The 19378-nt window shown below is 51.1% G+C and overlaps 1 protein-coding gene across 1 annotated transcript in view; it reads right to left on the reverse strand.

Moving 5' to 3' along the window:
- The window catches only part of SGSM2 (small G protein signaling modulator 2), a 35770-nt gene extending 17653 nt beyond the window's left edge, over positions 1 to 18117 (reverse strand). The window contains exons 1-3 of the mRNA XM_028498636.1: positions 18061 to 18117; positions 13761 to 13836; positions 45 to 207 (exon numbers count right to left, since the gene is read on the reverse strand). Of these exons, the coding sequence (XP_028354437.1) occupies positions 45 to 207; positions 13761 to 13836; positions 18061 to 18117 (296 nt within the window). The remainder of the gene's footprint in view (positions 1 to 44; positions 208 to 13760; positions 13837 to 18060) is intronic.
- Between the last annotated feature and the right edge of the window lie 1261 nt (positions 18118 to 19378).

Below are 19378 nucleotides of genomic sequence, written 5' to 3' on the forward strand. Positions count from 1 at the left end.
AAAGAGCAGAAGGGAGGCATGGGAGGGGCTGGTTCAGGGCTTACCTGCCCTCTACTTGCTGCTGCAGCTCCTGCACCTTGTGGCAAACCTCCCCAGCCACTGGGCACGTCTTCCCCACCTTGGTGAACAGGGCTGCCATCTTGTCACTGCGCAGGAAGCCGGCGGCACGGCGCCTCAGCTGATGCAGGAGGCAAGCCTCCACCGCACCTGGGCCACAAAGGGAGCAGCAGCTGACCCTGGGCGAGAGCGGGAGAGAGAGAAACGCTCCCCTCTCCCACACCTATGGAGAGCAGAGAGGCGAGGGCAGGCCCTGGCTCTGCTGAGACTAGGGGGTGAGGTTCGGGCTTAAGACAGGCCACGGAGACATACCCTGACCTCTCTCCAAAATGCTCCCGCGGGCCCCTCCTCGCTCCCGCCCAGGGTGGACCTGTGGGGGCTTTGCTGTGCCACACCGTCCCTGTCCCTCTCTCTCATCTGGTATGTATGTGCCTCCTGTATGCAGCACCCTGAGGCTCTGAGGACAAAGCTGCCAGTGCCAGTTGGCATGGGTGGCTCCACCCCCTGCCCATGAGGGCAAGCACGGACAGCACCTACAGGACAGGGGATGTAGGGAGCACACAGCCTGGCAGCCCTCCTGTAGAGCAGAGATGATGTGGTTGCTAAGGAACGAGGCTCTGGAGAAGGAGCTGAAATATTGATGAAGCCACTGCAGAGATCGGACCTGACAGCAGCCCTGAATTATTGATGAGCCCTGCAGCCGACAGTGAGGGATTTCTACTTCCCATGCAGGGAGGGCTTCCCTTCGTTCATTCATGTTTTTAGGGGCTAGGCCTACTCTCTCTGTCTGGATTCTGCTTTCAGCAGACAGGCCCCATAGGAAGGAAAGAAGGGCTTGGTGGGGAGCTTCCCTGGGCACATACAGATTCTAAAAAAATTAGTGTGTAGGTGTGGGGGAAGGAGGGGCTTGGCCATTATTGAGGACAAACTGATTGTTTGACAGCCGGGGAAGGAAAGGCCCAGAAAGGGGAAGAGAGCTGATTCGAAGTCACATAGTGGCAGAGCTGGGCGTAGACACAGGGCCCCAAACACTGGCCCAGCCCCTTTCACCTCCTCCAGGTGTGTTGGGGGGTGGGGGCCCACAGGTGGGAGGAGGTCTCCCCTCACTTCACAGGTACTCTTTTTACAGGGATTGTGCTGGAGGTGGAGAGTCAGAACAGGTGGTGAAGCGTGGTGCCACTCGCTACTTCTGGAAAACATGGGTAAGTGACTTAATGCTCTGAGCCTCAGTTTTATCATCTGTGAAATGGGGGAGACTTCTTAGGACTGAATTGTTACACGAGATGAAGTACGTAAACCCCTCATGCCGGATGCTCTTGATGCAAGTCGGTTCCTGACTCCTAAGCTCTTTTTGTCGAGATCCTGTTCTATGGCTAACCTGTAAAGGCTGGGTTTTTGCAAGTCCTCTCACTGGCAGAGAGAGGCAAGGACACACTAGAGAGAGAATCACAGGCTGCCCCAGAGGTGGGTGGAGGTGTCATTCTCTTAGGAACAGGGGAACTGAAGCCCTATCAAGCTTACTGTGACTAGTGTTGTTAGAATATGAAACCTGGGGACTTCCCTGATGGTCCAGTGGTTAAGATTCTGTGCTTCCGCTGCAGGGGGCATGGGTTCGATCATTGGTCGGGGAACTAAGATCCCACATGCCACACAGTGCAGCCAAAAAAAAAAAAAAAAAAAAAAAAAAAGAATATGAAACCTGGACTTAGGAAATAATCACTGAAAACAGAGACTCTCGCCTGTTTTCTGCCTTCATTGTTACTGACAGACAGTCACTGATGTCCTATGAAAGAGTTTTGTTTGGCTCTCTCTTGTACTGAGGTCAAGAAGTTAGAGAGAGTCCCTGGGGCCAATGTGGAAGCTGGCCAGTTCATTGAGAGCATCCCAGGGAAGGGGAAACAAGACAGGACCCCCTCCCTCTCCTGGGAGCTCAGGCCTCGGAGGACTTTATTTCACAAGTTGCAGCCTTTCCTTCATGGCATGTTCATATATCGATGAGCACATGTGTATGCAAACAGATGTATCCACAGGTATCATGTGTGTATGGGACATGTGGGGGAATCTTTGCTTAAGTGTCCACATATTCCCCTCCATGGCTGTCCCCTTGGTCCCTGGAGGTCCTGCGTGGCCCTGGGGTACACAGGTGAGTGACCTTTTTGTCATAGTCTCTTGGTCCTGGGGCTGCTGCAGCTACAAGTCCACAGCTGGAAGAAGGGGGTGACTGTTTCCTGGGGTGGCACTCCCCGATCAGAGTGGGAGAAAAGCAGCACTGAACAAGGCCAGAGCAGCAGCAGGTGGCACCAGTCCTGCAGAGAATCATGTGCCTTGGTGACGTGACTAATTGCCGGGATAATGAGTCATTAGCTTTCCTACCTTCCCCAGGCGACTGCCCGTGTAGCCAGGCTGGGGAGCCTGGGGAGGCAGGCAGCAGCTTGGCTTCACCCAGCCTGCCAGGCAGAGTGTGAGCACAGGCCTCAGGGTTCTCTGGGGTGGGCGGAGGCATTCCTCAGCAATTACTACAAGTAGGGAATACTGAGAGAAGCCCAAACAACACACCCAGTGCCCCCACTCACCCCATGGGCCCTAAGTTCCTTCTGTGAAACCCGGGCAAGGGGCCAGGCAACATCTACAGAGGGAAAAATCTCTCTCAACTCTCTATGTTCCAAGCAAAGTAAACGACCCTCTATGCCAGGTATTCCTAAGCTGGTTCTATGGGCTCCTTGGCCAGTAGTTGTTCAAACCATACTAGTCCTTCCCCATTCCCACAGGGCTGTCCCCCACAGGGAAGGAGCACGTTACTGTGTGCAGTGTGTAGGCAAAATAATAATATAACACTGATAATATATAATTGAGAATTACTCTCCTAAGAGGGTTTGTTGATAGGCTTCTGGATCTTCGAGACCCCCTAAAACTGCACACAGAATCACTGGTCTGCTTCTGCATGCTTAGGTGAGTGTTTTTATTCTGGATAAAGGATCCTTGGCTTTTAGTTTCTAAAAGGGGTATCTGACCCCAGAAAGTTTTAAAACCCTGCTCTAAGACTTTTGGGTTGAGAGGAAGCACAGACACTTCCACTGATGGACACTTACAGACATGCAAGTACAAAGATCCCCCTGGCCTCTCCCCACATACAGAGAACACCACACTCAGAACTGCAGTTGTAGGGCTATCAGCAATAATGCCCAACTCTCCAGCTGTCTGTGCTCGCCAGGAGGCCCTCTCACAGACCAACAAGCACCCTTCTCCAGAGAGAAGGTCACACAGAGGCCCCTGGAGGAGACGCCCATCACAGCCAAAGCACCAAGTCGGCCGAAATCATCCCCCTTCTAACGGAGCTGTCTGGGCCCTGGGCCCCAGCTGTGACGTGAAGGTTTCAGGAGCCCCTGTCTCAGGGTTCCCAGCACCACACGCAGCCACTCTGGTTGCCCCAGAAGAGGGGAGAGACAGCCCTGACATCATTTGGATCACTTCACATAAGAAAAACACGTACTAATTGATAAAAATCAACACTGTTTTTGGTCACTGGTTGGGATGGGAAGGTTTGGGTGAATGAATTGAAACAGAGAAACAGGCATGACTCAGCAAGCATGATCCTCTCATTCCCCACTTTTCCAGTGGCCTTTGGAGCTATGGTACCGGACGAGCCCAGGGTACCCTTTCTACTCTGTCATCCTATCCAACTGACGGCGAGGCTCAGGGAACTGCAACTCTGAGTGGGCAGGAGTGGAAATAGTTTTAACTTTAGCACCTTGCTGTGGACATCCCACCCTGACGAGGTCTGGCACCATCTTCCCAAGGAAAAGCAGTGAACTACAGCCCAGACAAGCCCTGGGACCCTCCCTCACCAGTCTCTGACATGCCCCTAAAGTCTATTAAGATATGGGGCTCAACAAATGCTACATGGATTGGAGACCACGAGTGCTAATGGAATCTTACAGGGCCCCTCCCACAAACTCCTTACTTACTGATTTAACCATTCCAAGGAGTCCAATTTAGAACAGAGGAGACATCAGTAGATAGAGAGGGAAGGGACTGGGGAAGTTACTGAATGTTCTCAGACCTTGCTGGAGGGTGGGCTGATTGGTAAGACCCCCTACGGTGGCAATGTGGCACTATCTATTAACATTGCAAATAACCTCTGACCTAGTAACCCCTCTTGTGAGAATCTAGCTTACAGATAGAATCAAGCTTACTTAGTTATAACAGCAGAAGACTGGAAACTATCCCCTTGTCCATCAATAGAGGACAGATTAAGTAAATATGGCACATTCATACAGTATAATATTATGCCACTCTGAAAAAAGAATGAGAATGATCTCCAGGAACTAATAACGGAAAGGTCTCCAAAAGCAAGGTGCAGAGCAGTTTGACTGCGTGATACCTTTTGATTACAAAAAGGGTGGGGTAAACAAAGAATAGAATTAAAAAAAAAAAAATCAGGACAAAAAACTCTGGAAGGATGCACAAGAAGGAAGAGTGGTAGTATTACTGGTGTGGAAACTGGTAGGTGGAGGGGAAGTGGGTGAATGGGGGCAGGGAAAGGAGTGAGACTTTTCACTGTGTACCTTTTGTATAGTTTTGATATTTGAGCCAGGTTACCGATTCAAAATAATAACAATAATTCCATCACGAAAGGATGCTAGAGATTCTCTCCAACCTGGAGGTGAATTGAAAGTCATGAAACTCAGAAAGGCTGGGTCTGTCCATGGGCGCCCACCCCATCACCAGCTCCCTCAGCAAACAGGGTCTGCAGATTAGCTTGGTTCCCCCTCCCACAGGATGATCTGAGCTGCGTAGGGGCTGGAGAAACAATTCAGTGGGCTGGGACAAGCTTAGGTGTCTCAGGAGCCCATGAGAAGGGACTAAAGCCATGGCTGCCAGGAAATGCAGCAGTGGTTGAGAAGGGTCCTCAGTCAGCCCAGGGGGCCTCAGAAACAACCCCCGGCTCTCACACGCATATCCACATGTAAACTGTGTTCAGCAGCCAAGGGCCTGGACAAGCCCAGCCTGGTAATAGGGGGACCCACTGAATGGCCTTCAGAGAACTAGGTCAGTTGGCTGAGGTAGAGGGACACAGCATCCAGAGTTAGCACAGCCTGACATGAAGGCTGGGCCCAAGGCTCTGAGCCAGGAGGGGTTGATAATGGGAGGAGCACGTATGTCCAGTGTCCCCTGCTCCCCACCTCTGCCAGCTGCCATCTGTGCAACAGGCGAGTTCAGTTTCCAGGTGAGGAAAGCGCTGGGTGGAGCAGCTAGCCACAAGTGGCTTGTTTTGGTCCTGGAGTTTGGGGGGACATTACTCAGAGCAGAATTTTTAAAAGCCTTGGATGGTGAAACCAAGATTTCCAGGAGAGGAGCAGCCTCTCTGGAGATAAAGGAATGGGTAGGATGGGCGGCCTTTTTTTAAGTAGGAACTTCCTCAACTGCCCATGGAGGGAGTCAACATTTCACTTGTAGCGGATGAAGTGAGGGGAGCAAAGAGGCGAGGCCAGGCATCCTACGTCTCTCCCCTCCCCACTTCCCCGGCCAGCTATTTCCACCAGGGATTTATGACGGCTGCCTCCATGCGGAACAAGCATTTCTATGGTAACAAGGGTACATTTTTCCTTCTGCCTGCACTGGTGATGCTGGCAGTTTGCTTCAGCTTTGAGGGGGGTGGCACTCAGCCTTGTTCAAAGCCCTAAAACAAGAAAGCAACTCTCCCACCCAGACTTTCACTGGGAGGAGAAAGCACTGCCCTGATACTCTGGAACCAAGCAAGTGAGAGAAATGAAGTTCATACCATACATACCCATGTTCCTTGCCCTGCTGGGGGTGCAGGGCAGAGTCTGCATGTGCAGTGCTCACACTGGCTTGCCAGGGAACCAGGCCAGTGCCAGCCTCACCCAGCTTGACAAGAGACCCGCTGTCTCCCAGAGTATCTCTGGACATCATGAGTCCACTGTTTGGTGACCCAAGCTATGCCTCCAACTCCTCCTCAATGTCCTACACCTCCAGGTTCCACTCCTGGGTAGGCCTCACAGGGGGACCCATCCCTGGGCAACACAGGCTTTAGAGTCAGACAGATGTGGGTTCAAACCCTGGTTCCTTTCCTTACTAGCTTTTTGACTTTGTGCAGACCCCTAAGTCTCTCTGAGCTTCAATTGCAGGGAGGGAAAGGAACAGGTCCCACCTCGAAGGGTGCTGAGTGACTGAAGGCAACAGCCTGTGCAGAGGTGCACAAGGCTATTTGTAGCACCCAGAACATGGAAGGTGATGGATGAGCATTAGTGCCTTTCCTTCCTGTGCTGTGCCCGTCCCCTGCCCTCCCTCTGGTACCTACAGATGCTCTGGCTGTGCTCCCCTCTAAGGCCACCCCTCCCACCTGCACACTGGATTTCAACCCCTTTTACCTCTCAAGGACATCACTCCAGCCAACGTCCCTTCTCTTTCCTGTATCTTTAATTTTTTCCTATTACTTTCCATTTGTACATAACTGTTCTGTAATTTCTCCAGTTAAAAAAAAAACACACCACCACCTCCCTTGGCCCTACATCCCCATTTAGGTGTTAAACCATTTAGCTGCTTCCCTGCACATAAAATTTCTCAAGAAAGTTGTGTATGTGCCACGCAGCTAGATGTGGTAACTGTTGTGACAGGTCATCTGGAGCTGCCTCCCTGAAGAAGGGCTAGGTCTTGATCTCAAGGGAAAGACCCTTGGTGCCCTTCCTCAGGCCTGTCTCCATAGAGGGCCCCCTTGGCAGCCCGAGAAGGCAGGACAGGGAGGGGAGGGAGGACGTGTGCTGTGGTCACCAGAGCTCTCCCCACCCCCTTCTAGACAGGCACGGCTGTGGCTCCATCAGGGTCAAGGATTTCCATGCAGTGACTTATGGGGAGAGAGATCCACATAGAGCTTTTCTGTTGGGAGAGGAGAGCCGCAAATGTGCGTTCTTCTTACAAAACCAGCCTTCACAGCTCGCCTCAGCGGTTATGGTCAGCGCTGAGGACTCAGGACTTTGGCCTTCCTTGTAGAAGCTCCCTCACGGTGGGGGCCCAGTGTCCTGGGTTTCTACTCTTCCTCCTCTTTTTGGATTTCACCATGACTGGCCATCCTACTGTCTGGCAGCCAGGTGATGACTGGTCTGGTGTGGGCCGGTGAAGGGCTGGGTTTGCGTCCATCTCTTCTGTGTTCGCTCTCTAGAACTACCCAGGTCCCCCACCCGGACTCTGTCGTTGGTTTAAAAGACCAAGGATGGGAAGGGAAGGCAGCAGCCTCAGTAACAGCAGGTCCTCCCTGACTCCAGCTGGGGGTCCAGGATCAGGGAGGACCCTTCAGCAACATCTGCTCCCCTTCCCTGTTCTCCCCACTGCCCCTGGGCACAGGTTCTAGGCTGTGACCCCTCCACCACTCACAGATGTCTGTACATGGACTTGGGGACAGAGCCTGGGCCAGCTCGGGGGTGGGACTATCTCTGTGTGTTGGCTTAAACACAACAGTCTACAAGACAAATTAAATTATGAAAATTCAGTGACTAGCATTTAATGCTGATCTACTCCTATAAAGTATTCTAGGACTTCCCTGGCGTGGCGGTCCAGTGGTTAAGACTCCACGCTTCCACTGCAGGGGGCATGGGTTCGACCCCTAGTGGGGGAATAAGATCCCGCATGCCGCGTGGCACGGCCTTAAAAAAAAAAAAAAATTCTATATTTACGTGACTTCAGACCCCACCCTCCAGTATCCAACATCCAGTTCCAACACCCAGAAGGTGGGGCAGATTTCCATACTTATTTGTCTGTTCTGCAGGCTTACGTGTCCAGAATCCTGATTAAGGTTTAAGGATGCATTCAATACATACTTTTTGAAATAAAAATATATCCTATAAAAAAAAGCTGCATATACTTGCTATCTCTATCTCTTCCTCCACCCATCCTCTCCTCCTCCTCTTCCTCCTTTTTTAAAAAAACATTTCATTATGGAAAATTCCAATCATATACAAAAGTAAAGAGAATGATATAATGAACCCCCGAGTACCCATCACACAACATAAGCAATGATCAAGGAAGGACCAATCTTGTTTTAGTGATACCACCTCCAACCACTTTCCCCCTTATCCCTAGATTATTTTGAAGCAAATTTTATATATCATATATTTTTATCCATAAATATTTTAGTGTATAACTAAAATATATCATACATTTTTGTCCATAAATATTTTAGTGTGTATATCTAAAAGATGACTCTTTTAAAAACATGTACCTAATACCTGTACTGCACCTAAAAAATCAATAGTAATTTCTTAATATTTTCAAATTCCTTGATTGGGTTCCCAGAGTTCAAATTTTTCTGATTGTCCAGATGCTCGAAACTCCCAGAAACATGGATTCCTAAATGGAATCCTGGAGAAGGTTCTAGGAGGCTTTATGGGGAAGGTTAAAAGATCACTTTCAAGAACAAAGTAGAATGTCACTGGTGGTAGTGATGACAACGACATTTACTGAGCACCTACTGCATACCTGGCTCCATGCTGTGTGCTTTCCCGGCATCACTCTTTTAATCCTCACATCAACCTTATTCCATAGGTTCAGAGTTGCTGAATAAGTGGCCATGGTCACACACTTGGTGACATGGTCAGTCTGTGAACTCAGGTCAGGTCTGCCGGACTCCAAAGTCTCGGCTGCAGACCATCACCACGTGCCCTCAGCCATTCCCCAAGACAGGGCAAGGGGAGCCAGTCTCCCAGAGGGCCTTTCTTCCTACTGGATCATTACCACATGGAAAGTGGAAGCCAGATATGCTGAGAATGAGCTGTTCATTCAGCGTGGGCAGGAAGAAGAGAGAAGGACTCCCTTTCACTGAAGAGAGACAGAGTAAAAACTTCCTGGTGCCTGAATCTCAGGATGTGCTGAAATACCTCCGGCTGCGGTATCCCAGGTGGGACGCACCCTCCCGTCACACCTGCTTCCCTCCCAGCTCATTAGCATCTCCTTGCCATTCCCCGGAGGAGCTTGCTGCGGCTGAACTTCCCGGCTAATGAAAGCTGCTTAGCAACAGGGAGCGGGTTAATAAAGCCCTGGTGTTGTTCCCAGCTCCACAGACTCCACCCCCGTCTCCCATTACAGCTCATCCTCAGCCTGAAGCAACCCTCAGGTGGACGGATCAGCTCGGGGAGGGCAGAGAACCTAAGGACTGAGGGGCAGCGCTGATCTGGGTCCTGCCCCCAGTGCCTGTGGCCAGAAAAAGGAGATGTTTACAAGTCTAAGAACCTGTTCTGCCAGGCCAGGAACCTCTCTGTGGGCCTCCTAAAGCCCTTCTACCCACCTGTGGTTAAAATCCAACCTCAGCGCTGGCCCAATTGGAATGGAGCAAACAGAGACACTGTGGAGGCAGATGCTCCCGGGGGAGGGAGAGGCACGGCAGGGGGAGGCACGGCAGGAGGAGGCACGGCACAGTGCTCCTGGGTTAAGGCCTAAACTACCCCAGACCCCTTGATGGAAAGAGTAACTGGGCACTCTATGAGCAGTCATATTGCTATTCCAAATGCAGAGTTCAAAGGTGAAACTTAGGACAATCTCCTGTTTATAACCCTGACCTTGAGTTGCCCACAAGCAAAAGTTAAGAGCACCTTGCTCTCTGGGGCCTGGGGTGGCAGGAGATAATCAGCCTATGCCCGGGCGGGGTTCAGGAAGCCACAGAAAAGCAGGAAGCATTAATTTCATTCAGCAGCACAAAGTTTCAAAGGCCATATTATGGAGCAAAACGCAAACTTGACATGACTTTTTAAGATGAAGACGAGATATCCAAGAACCTTCTCCCAACAGTGGGGTTTGGGCCTCTTCTCCAGTGCGCGGGTACAGTCACACAGGTCCTGGGGGCTGGCAGGGGGTGCCTCAGAGCAGCAATGCAGCCTTGCTCTGTGGTAGGAGAACAGCACACATAGAACCCCTCCCTGCCAGCTGGGTTTGCCAGCAAGGCCTCCTCACAAGGTTCCTACCTGCTGGGGCCTGACTGGCTTCTAGACAGACAGGTTTAGGAACAAGCACAGCAAAAACAACAAACGCACGTCTCGTCAGTCCTGGGAGTCTCACTCCTCCCCTTGAGGAACAGGAACTTTCCTGGCTTTGCCCAGGGCCAGGTCTTGACCAAGGGATTCTTCAGTTCCATTTCTAAGGCTCTCCAGGAAGGTTCTGTTTCCGGTTCAAATGTCTGCATTCTAAGGAAGCTCAGGGAAGCTCATCTTGCTCAGGCCCTGCCCTCTTCAGTCACCCCCTAGCCATCCTCTGCGATGCCCCCCAAGGCGGGGCGGAGGGGCTCAGGACCCCAGCCCTCCACAAAGCTCTAGTGAAAGGGGTCACTCACTGCACGGTTAATCCAGTCGCCACAGCCTTCACTCTGCTCCCTTTCTCTCTGCACTCCCACTTCCCCAAGAACAAAGCTGAATTCTGGATGTGGCTGGGACAACTGCAAGACCCACGGTAAGACTGGATCCACTTCAGACTAAAAATGCACTTCTGAACATTTTTCCAGGGGGTGAAGGAGCCTGGCATTTCAGAATCTCCAAAAAGCCAGAAGAGTGGAGTTTTCCATCAGTACGTGTCTATTCTCTCTGCCTCCCCCTAGGAATCCCTGATTATGATTCCACTGTGTGATGCAGGCAGGAAAAACGGTTGAAAAATCAGCTTTTTTTTTTTGGCCACACTGGGTGGCATGTGGGATCTTAGTTACCGTACCAGAGATCAAACCTGTGCCCCCTCCAGTGGAAGTGCGGAGCCCTAACCACTGGACTGCCAGGGAAGTCTTGATAATCACTACTTTAAACCAACCTTATTTGGAGCCCAAACTGAGATCCCCCTCACCACCGAACACCATTTTCAACAAAGTATAAAGATTCCTTTTCCCGTGGGTCTCAGATGCCCCGGCTTGGCTTAGCTTTATACTATTGGGAGCCCCTCCTGCTAGCATCCCCTTCCATGACTGTGCACTAAGGCCAAGGCAGAGGCAGCAAACTGGCAGAGGCTTGCAGATGCCTTTTGTTTAGCCCACACAATTTTTTTTTAATGGGAGTTAGTTATCAGCATTTAAAAATTGGGACATTTCATGTAAAAACCCAGACTTCTGTCTTCTCTTAAAATAAAACAAGGGCCATAGCAAGCCAGGGCCAGCATTCCTTCAGAAGCTGAGTGGTGGCTAACCCCTTCAAATATGGCAAGTGCTACCCAGTTCACCCCAGTCCCCACCACTGCCTGCTGTCCCACACCCGGACTTTTCTCGTTTGACCCTGTGGGCATTTAAGTTTGCACTTTGACCTAAGGCACCTCCCGAAATCCAGCAGAACTGGGCTCCTCTTGCTTTGGGGCTGATCTGAGAACCCTGGAGACCTGGGTCTATTTCATAGACCCTTGTTCTAGTTCCGTGACTGAAACTGGCTGAAAGTAGAAGAATCATTCCTTTTGAAGGTGATATCCCTGCCTGCTGGAAAGAGCCATGGGCTTCAAGGCAAGAGGCAAAAATGAAAGCCCTACTGCTTCCTGGGGGCCCCTGGACTCATCAGAGGAGAGCTGACGGTTTCTTCTCGACCTGATGGTGGGACGCCAACAGCTTTTTCCCCTGCCTCTCTTCCCCCATTTACCTACGGCAGCCCACGTGTGGCGCCCATGCACAAGCTGTTTGTGCTATTTTATTCTGTTTTCTGTGTTTGCTGTGTGTGCTCTGGACGAAGCCTAGCACCATGCCATGACTAATTGGGCCACCAGTAGAGCCCTTCTGGTGACAATGACAGACAGTGGCTGACGTCAGGGGAACACAGCACAGGTGGAAGGGAGTAGGGTTCTAATACTCGTCAAAGTCACCTATTGCAAGACTAGCATGCTTTTTCCCCAGCAGGGCTTCTGCCCGAGCAAAGGTAGGATCAGATTGCTCCTGCAAACCTGAGAATCGTTATATCATCTCAAAGAACCAGGGAAACTTACCCGAAAGGGAGATAGTAGGACCTCAAATCCTGCAAACCTAGTTTCAGGCTTAACATCCAAAAGAGGAGGAAACACAGACATTTTTCTCATCTCTTACAATGCTAGGAACCTTCACATGTATCATCTCAATACCCACAAAAATTCCTTGAGTTGGGAATCACCACCCTGTTTTTAGCGGAGCAAACTGTGGGTGACAGAAGTTAAGAAACTTGTCCAATACAGCTTGAGAAGTAAGCAGAGCACCAGGATTTGTCTGAACCCTCAGTCTGTCACTCGGGCTCTGCTCACAGGCTGCCTCTCCCCAGTCGCCCTCCCACATTTCTCCGCTTTATTTTTTTTTTCGTAGCTGTTGCCACACCTGTTATTGCAGGATATATTCACGTGTACGTTTGTTTTCTGTCTCTCTGCCCACAGAATGTAATCCTCCGGGGCAGAGACGCTGTCCATCTTGCCTCTGCTGTTTCCCTACCTGGAGAACAGTATCTGGAATCTGGAGGAGCTTCAGTGTTTGCTGCTGCACTGATGGGAGGGGCAGCTCTATTGGCCTCACCATGCTACTGTCAAAAGTGTTCCTTCCCTTATCTCCTCCTTTCATTCCTTCACCTCAGAAATGCACAACCTCCCTTCAATGAACAGCAACCTCAGAGGCCAAGGAAAACAACATAAAGGTGGCAAATGGGGGACTTCCCTGGTGGTCCAGTGGTAAAGAATCCGCCTTCCAAAGCAGGGGGCGTGGGTTCGATCCCTGGTCAGGGAACTAAGATCCCGAATGCCGCGGAACAACTAAGCCCGCGCGCCACAACTACTGAGCTCACGTGCCTCAACTAGAGCCTGCGTGCCACCAACTACAGAGCCCACGTGCCCTGGAGCCTGTGCACCACACCTAGAGAAAAGAAAACCCGCACGCCACAACTAGAGAGAAGCCCGTGCGCTGCAAAGAAAGATACTGCATGCCGCAACTAAGACCTGGCACAGCCAAAAATAAATTAAAAAAAAAAAAAAAAAAGATGGCAAACGGAAGGTCAAATTCCTGGAAATCCAAGAAGATTCAGTTGTGTGTAGGGACAGGCTTGCTCCTACAAAAGCAAAAGTGTTCACGCTGAGGCAGAAGCGTTGGTTTATTACAGACTTTCTCCTTTCTAAGGTGGGAAGGCTTGGCTATCCCTCCTTTACACTCATGTTGTTTTGCGTGCAGTCGAGTGCTTGGATAGTTGGGATGCTGGAGCAACGCAGGTGGGATTAATTAGAAAATAGCTGTGGCACAGAAAGCATCCAAAAGCACAGACCCTTCCCCAAAGTTAATGTAAAGATAACCAGAGCAGTTGTTCCCAAACCCAACTACCTAGGACAATGGCCCTTAAAGTGTGGTCTCTGGACCAGCAGTATCAGCATCATCTGTGAACTTGTTAGAAATGCAAATTCCTGGGACCGCTCCTGACAGACTAGAATCAGAAACTCCAGGGTTGGGACCCAGGAATCTGTTTTAACAAGTCCTGCAGGTGACTCTGATGCATGCTAAAATTTGAGCACTGCTGTCCTTGGGAACTAGACATATATAGTCGATTCTTGGGCCCTGGAGATCCTGATTCAGTAGGTCTGGGATGGGACCCAAGGAGATTTCATAAGCTTCTGAGTTGATTCTGACTTGCAGCCAGATGTGAGAACTACTAAACCTGAGGACTCATCTTTCCCTGGCCCCAAGATAGTGTCCTCAGTTTTTAAACCCCTCTCCCATTATCCCCCAGTCACTCACTCACCACACAGAGTAAGGATGTGGCTGCTATCTTCATGCACAAACTTCCTGGTGACAGCCTCCTCCATGATTTGCTTCACCTGTGAATAAATGGGCAGCATTCTTACTGATTGATTAATTGACTGACCAAAGGCTTGTGAGCAAGTAAATGGCTTGGCTCTGCGCCCCCGGTCTAGGTTCAGACACCTGCAGAGTAGATGATAAGAAAGGGAGGGGTGGGGAAGTAACGTTTCTTCAGTACAGATAGCACCAACATCTTGGAAAGGCAACCAGGAAAAAAGATGCTATAAACCCACCAATCAATCAGTGCAGATATTCCAACCCAGGAGGAAGTGCCCTGCTAATAGAGAACAGGGGTGGGATGCTGTTTGCTCATCTGTACTTAGCTGCAGAAGGGCCTGTGGGCAGACACACTGTCCTTTAGGGACAAACTGTTTCAGTACAGGCTCCAGATAAACAACCTGACCCTCCTTTTCTCCCTTCTCTGAGGGTAGGGGTACGTCCATCTAGGCCTCAGGGACACTCCCCACATGCTCACAAGCCCAGTCTTCTTTCTGTCTAGGTAAAGCCCTATGTTTGGGTTCCTACCTGGATGTAAAAGCTTCTGAATGCCTTGTAAGGTAAGCGGTCACAGCCTTCTTTAGAAAGCACTTAAAAAAAAACAACCCTTTAAAATTGATGTACAAATAGAAAAGGGTATATATGATAATTACACAGCTTGAATTTTCACAAATTGAATGCACCTATGAAACCAGCATCAGATCAAGAAACAAAACGTGACCAGCACCCTAAAGTACCCCCAGACTCTGCCATGTTTCCTTCTAGTCACTACTTCCCTCAAAGGTACCCACTATCCTGACTTCTAACATCAGAGCACTTTTGTGGGGTTTTGTACTTTTTATAGATGGAATGGCTCACTGTGTAGTTTTTGTGACTGGGTTTCTTTTGCTCCTTGGTGTGACTGTGAGATTTGTTCATGTTGTATATGGATGGATGTGCATTGTTCATTCTCCATTGTGTGAACAACTCACAATTGACTGGCATTCGGGTAGCTTCCAATTTGGGGCTATTATGGGTAGTGCTGCTGTGAACATTCTAGACATGGCTTTGTGTGAACATGGGTGCTCATTTCTTTGGATTTATATTTTTAGGCAAGGAATTTCTGATGAGTATATTCTATATTATTAGATTTTGCCAAGATGCTCTCCAAAGTGGCTGTACCAATTTACACTCCCGGCAGGAGTATATGAGGTTCTGGTTGCTCCCAACACTTAAACCATGCACTTTTGATGCCTTGGGGGAACCTGCCAGGAGACAAATACTAATACTGAAGATTAGAGGGATGGATTACCTCAATCCCAACATTAAATCTTACAGCTATAGTAAGCTCTGGGAGAGCTAGTCTTTGCCATTCTTTGGACAGTGTCCTGTGTCCAGATGCTACCCTTGCTCCCCAGGCCCTCACTTTGGTTTGGAGGGTGGCAGAGCTTCTAAAGTCTGGAGAGGAGGGAGGAAGGACCCGGAGTCTCCTCCCTGCTGCAAAGTGCTCATGGTTAGCACTTAGGTAAAGGGGGATCAGATCGATCCAGCACTCTTTTTTTTTTTTTTTTTAAGTACGCGGGCCTCTCACTGTTGTGGCCCCTCCCGTTGCGGAGCACAGGCTCCGGACGCGCAGGCTCAGCGGCCATGGCTCACGGGCCCAGCCGCTCCGCGGCATGTGGGATCTTCCCGGACCGGGGCACGAACCCGTATCCCCTGCATCGGCAGGCGGACTCTCAACCACTGCGCCACCAGGGAAGCCCCTGCACTCTATTTTTTTTTTTAACATCTTTATTGGAGTATAATTGCTTTACAGTGGTGTTAGTTTTTGCTTTACACCAAAGTGAATCAGTTATACATATACATATATCCCCACACGTCCTCCCTCTTGCGTCTCCCTCCCACCCCTCTAGGTGGTCATAAAGCACCAAGCTGATCTCCCTGTGCTATGCAGCTGCTTCCCACTAGCTATCTATTTTACATTTGGTAGTGTATATATGTCCATGCCACTCTCTCACTTCGTCCCAGCTTGCCCTTCCCCCTCCCCGTGTCCTCAAGTCCATTCTCTACGTTTGCATCTTTATTCCTGTCCTACCCCTAGGTTCTTCAGAACCATTTTTTTTTTTAGATTGGCTGAGTAATATTCCATTGTATGTATGTGCCACATCTTCTTTATCCATTCATCTGTCAGTAGGTTGCGTCCATGTCCTGGCTATTGTAAATAGAGTCTGCACTCTAAACTATTAAAAGCTTCCTAGATTACTTCCCAAGGTGTTTTGCATTAAACAGAGCATAATGTCACAGCTCAAAGACCTGCAGGCATCTGAGGCAGGCCGTTGGGGCAGATTTTTAGATTAGGAGGACCTATAGATACCCTGGGAATTCCCTGGCGGTCCAGTGGTTAGGACTCGGTGCTTTCACTGCTGGGGCCCAGGTTCCATCCCTAACCGGGGAACTAAGATCCCACAAGCTGTGCAGCACAGCCAAAAAAAAAAAAAAAAAAAAAAAGAATTATACTACAAGTCCTTAATGTACCCCCACTGTCCCTACTTGTAGGACAAGAAAGGATTATATTTCTCTTGAAATCAAGCGCTAAAGGGGGAAGGGAACTAAGAGTTCAGAGCGGGTCAACCTCTGGCAGGTAATACACATAGCTGTGGCATATTCTGGACATTTCTTACATTTGTTTAAGAATCATTCTGGGAGTAGTACAGACAGACTTCTAAATACTGCCTTCCCCCAAATCTTTCCCATCATCCCTGACCAACCCCAAATTTGGAACACACCAACAATCCTAGCACATCTGCCCATAGTTTGGGTATGGCTACATTTTTGTTCTTGTTTATACTGTTCATATAAGTCTCTGTCACTAGACTATTTGTTTCCTGAGAATAATTACTGAGATTTGAGATTTCTTTTTTCCTTGGGGAGACCAGAGTTGGGGCTTAAATGCTAATTTGATGTACTCCTGGCCTAAAAAAACTCTCACTTGGCCACTTCACAGCAAAGGCACAACAGAGCTTCTCACACACTGTTGGAAAGGTGATGGCTTCAACTACTTCTTTGCCAACAGAAGGGAAGGAAACAAAAGTTAGGGCACAATAGCCAGGCCATAATTAATGCGGGAGAAGATCTAGAGCCTTCCAGGATTTTATAAGAACCCAGCGTCTTCTCCAGTCCTGAAACTCTAGGGAAAGGTAAAGGAACCAATATGGTAAACTTTTATATATGAGGTGACTATCACTATCCTTATTTTAGAGATGAAGAAATTGAGACTCAGAGAGGTTAATTAACTTATTCAAGGTCACAAAGAGCTGGTCCAGACTATCCCAAAGTTTATGCATTCCCATCAGACTTTGCAGTCTCCAAGATCAGCAGATTTATTTACCAAATAGTCACTGAGCGCCTACGCGGATACAGAGTTCTGGACAAAACGGATGGGTGTCCTGCCCTCACTGAGTTTACACATCTGGCAGACACAAAGGTAGGTGGGAGGAGTTCATGGCTCCATCCAGAGGCCTAATCCATTCTAATCCACTCTGTGGGTTTGAACTCTCCAGCTCTCGATTGAGGGTGAGTCTTATGGACACCCCCCACCACCACCATGAAATTGAAATGGCTTTTAGGGCAGGGTCAAAGTAAAGGACATTAGTACAGAGAAGGACCTTTTCTCTTTCTGACGTGGGCGGGGGGACTCCTCAAAAGAGGAAAATAATCTTGAGTCTTAAAAACCCTTCTCAAAACACCCCCTGGCCTCTGGGTAGGGAGGTGGGCGTGGAGTGAGAAGCAGTGAGGTGTGCGGCGAACCCTCCTGCAGCCGAGACTCGGTTCCCAGAAAGATAACTGAATGGGGTGTAGGGCAAACCGGAGCTAAGCCCCCAAGTCACCCGTTTAGCGCTCTAGGAGGCCCGCGAGGGGCCCCGCCCCCTCCTCAGGCGGCGCGGGCAATGAATGGGCAGCTCGGGTTCTCCAGAAATTGCCGCCACCCCTCCCCCGACCTCGGTCTCCCAGAGCTGCCGCCTTCACAGGGCGGGGAGCTGCGGGATCGCGGAGCAAACTAACCCTGAAGCGCCGGCCTAGCCCCTGGGGCCGAGGAGAGCTGCCCCCTGATCCGCGAGTGGGGCGGGAACCGCAAACCAGTCCAGGACCCCGCCCCCGCCCAAGGCCAGCAAGCGCCCGCGCCCCGGAATGGGCGCAGATCATTCTGTCCCTTGGGCCTTGCAGACAGGGACGCGAGCCCCCGGGGGTCCGTACCCCGACTTTACCTCCTTTTTCACGTTCCACAGCAGTTTCTCTTTGACTGCGTCCTCCACGCTGCCCATCGTGCGGCGGCTGACGGGGAGGTGGTGCCCAGCGGCCGCCTAAGCCCCCCACGCGCCCTCGCTGCCTCCGCGCCTCTCGGCTCAGCGCCCCAAGCGCCAGGAGGAGCCCCCGCCCGCCGCGCTCCCCGCCCGCCGCCGCCGCCGCCGCCGCAGCCACTGCCCGGTGCTGGGCTCTGCAGCCATCTTCCGAGCCCCGCACCGACGTCAGGAGGCTGGCCCGGCCCCTTCCCACAGCCGGGGGCGGGGGAGTGGGGGTGCGCTCAGCCACTGTGGGGGGGGGGGTCGGGAAGGGGGAAGGCTGCGCGCGCCTGGGGGCACCGTGCCCGGGCGCGCGCCACGGTGGCCGTTGTCATGGCAACGCGCCCTCTCCAGCCCCGAGGGCGCGAACCTGCATTGTGAGAGCTAGCAGCCCGCCGCGCCCAGTGCCGGGCGGGGAGGCGAGGCGCGCCCAGCACCCCGTGGCTGAGGGGTGAGTCGCTCGGGCCGAAGCTGGCCCCCATCCAGCTAGACGTCCCCTGATTCCTACCCGCTCGTCTTCCCGACGGGAAGGGCCGGGGCTCCCGCGTCTCGAGTCTGGCCACGGGGAAGCCAGTGTTAGTCCCCTGGCTGGGAGAAAGGCCGCGGAGCGCCATCGTTTCTCCAAACACCCCTGCCAGCCGGGCGCCCTCAGTTGCAAAGCTTTTGGGAAGAGGAGTGGGAGCGCAGCAGCCCCCGTCTGCAGAGGCTCGGCTATCCCTAAGGTCGCGAGAGTCACGGTCAGCCACCCCTCCCCCGAGGGGTCGTCACGTCCCGTCTGGCCCTTCACGCACACACGTGGGAGGTGGGGGCGCAGCTTGGAGTGACTGGGACCAGCAGGAGCTTGTACGGAACCTGTGGAGGTGAGACAAGCGCCTTCTGCACGATTTGCCTTGTAGACTTAAGCAGCCCCACCTGGGCACTGAGAGCGAGAAAAGGTTGCTCAAAGTGACAAAGAACACCTGCTGCTGCAAACTGAGGAGCGGCGTACACAAAGCTAGGTGAGAGGAGGGTCTTAGCCCTCTATCGTACAAATGGAGTCTCTTCCTAAGTGATGCAACCTGATAGCGCAACAAATAAAAATACAAGGGAGCAAAACAGCTCTCCGAGACTGAAAGCCCAAACCTCGAGCCTACATCCGGCGTTTTAAAGCCCGCAACAGCGGACCACCGCCTGGGAAAAGTTTACGAGCAGGTTTTGTAGAGACGCGGGCACCGTGCTCTCAGAAGCTGGTGGAAATTACTCT

The sequence above is a fragment of the Physeter macrocephalus genome, chromosome 14 (assembly GCF_002837175.3).
Source record: "Physeter macrocephalus isolate SW-GA chromosome 14, ASM283717v5, whole genome shotgun sequence".
Classification (NCBI taxonomy): Eukaryota; Metazoa; Chordata; class Mammalia; order Artiodactyla; family Physeteridae; genus Physeter; species Physeter macrocephalus.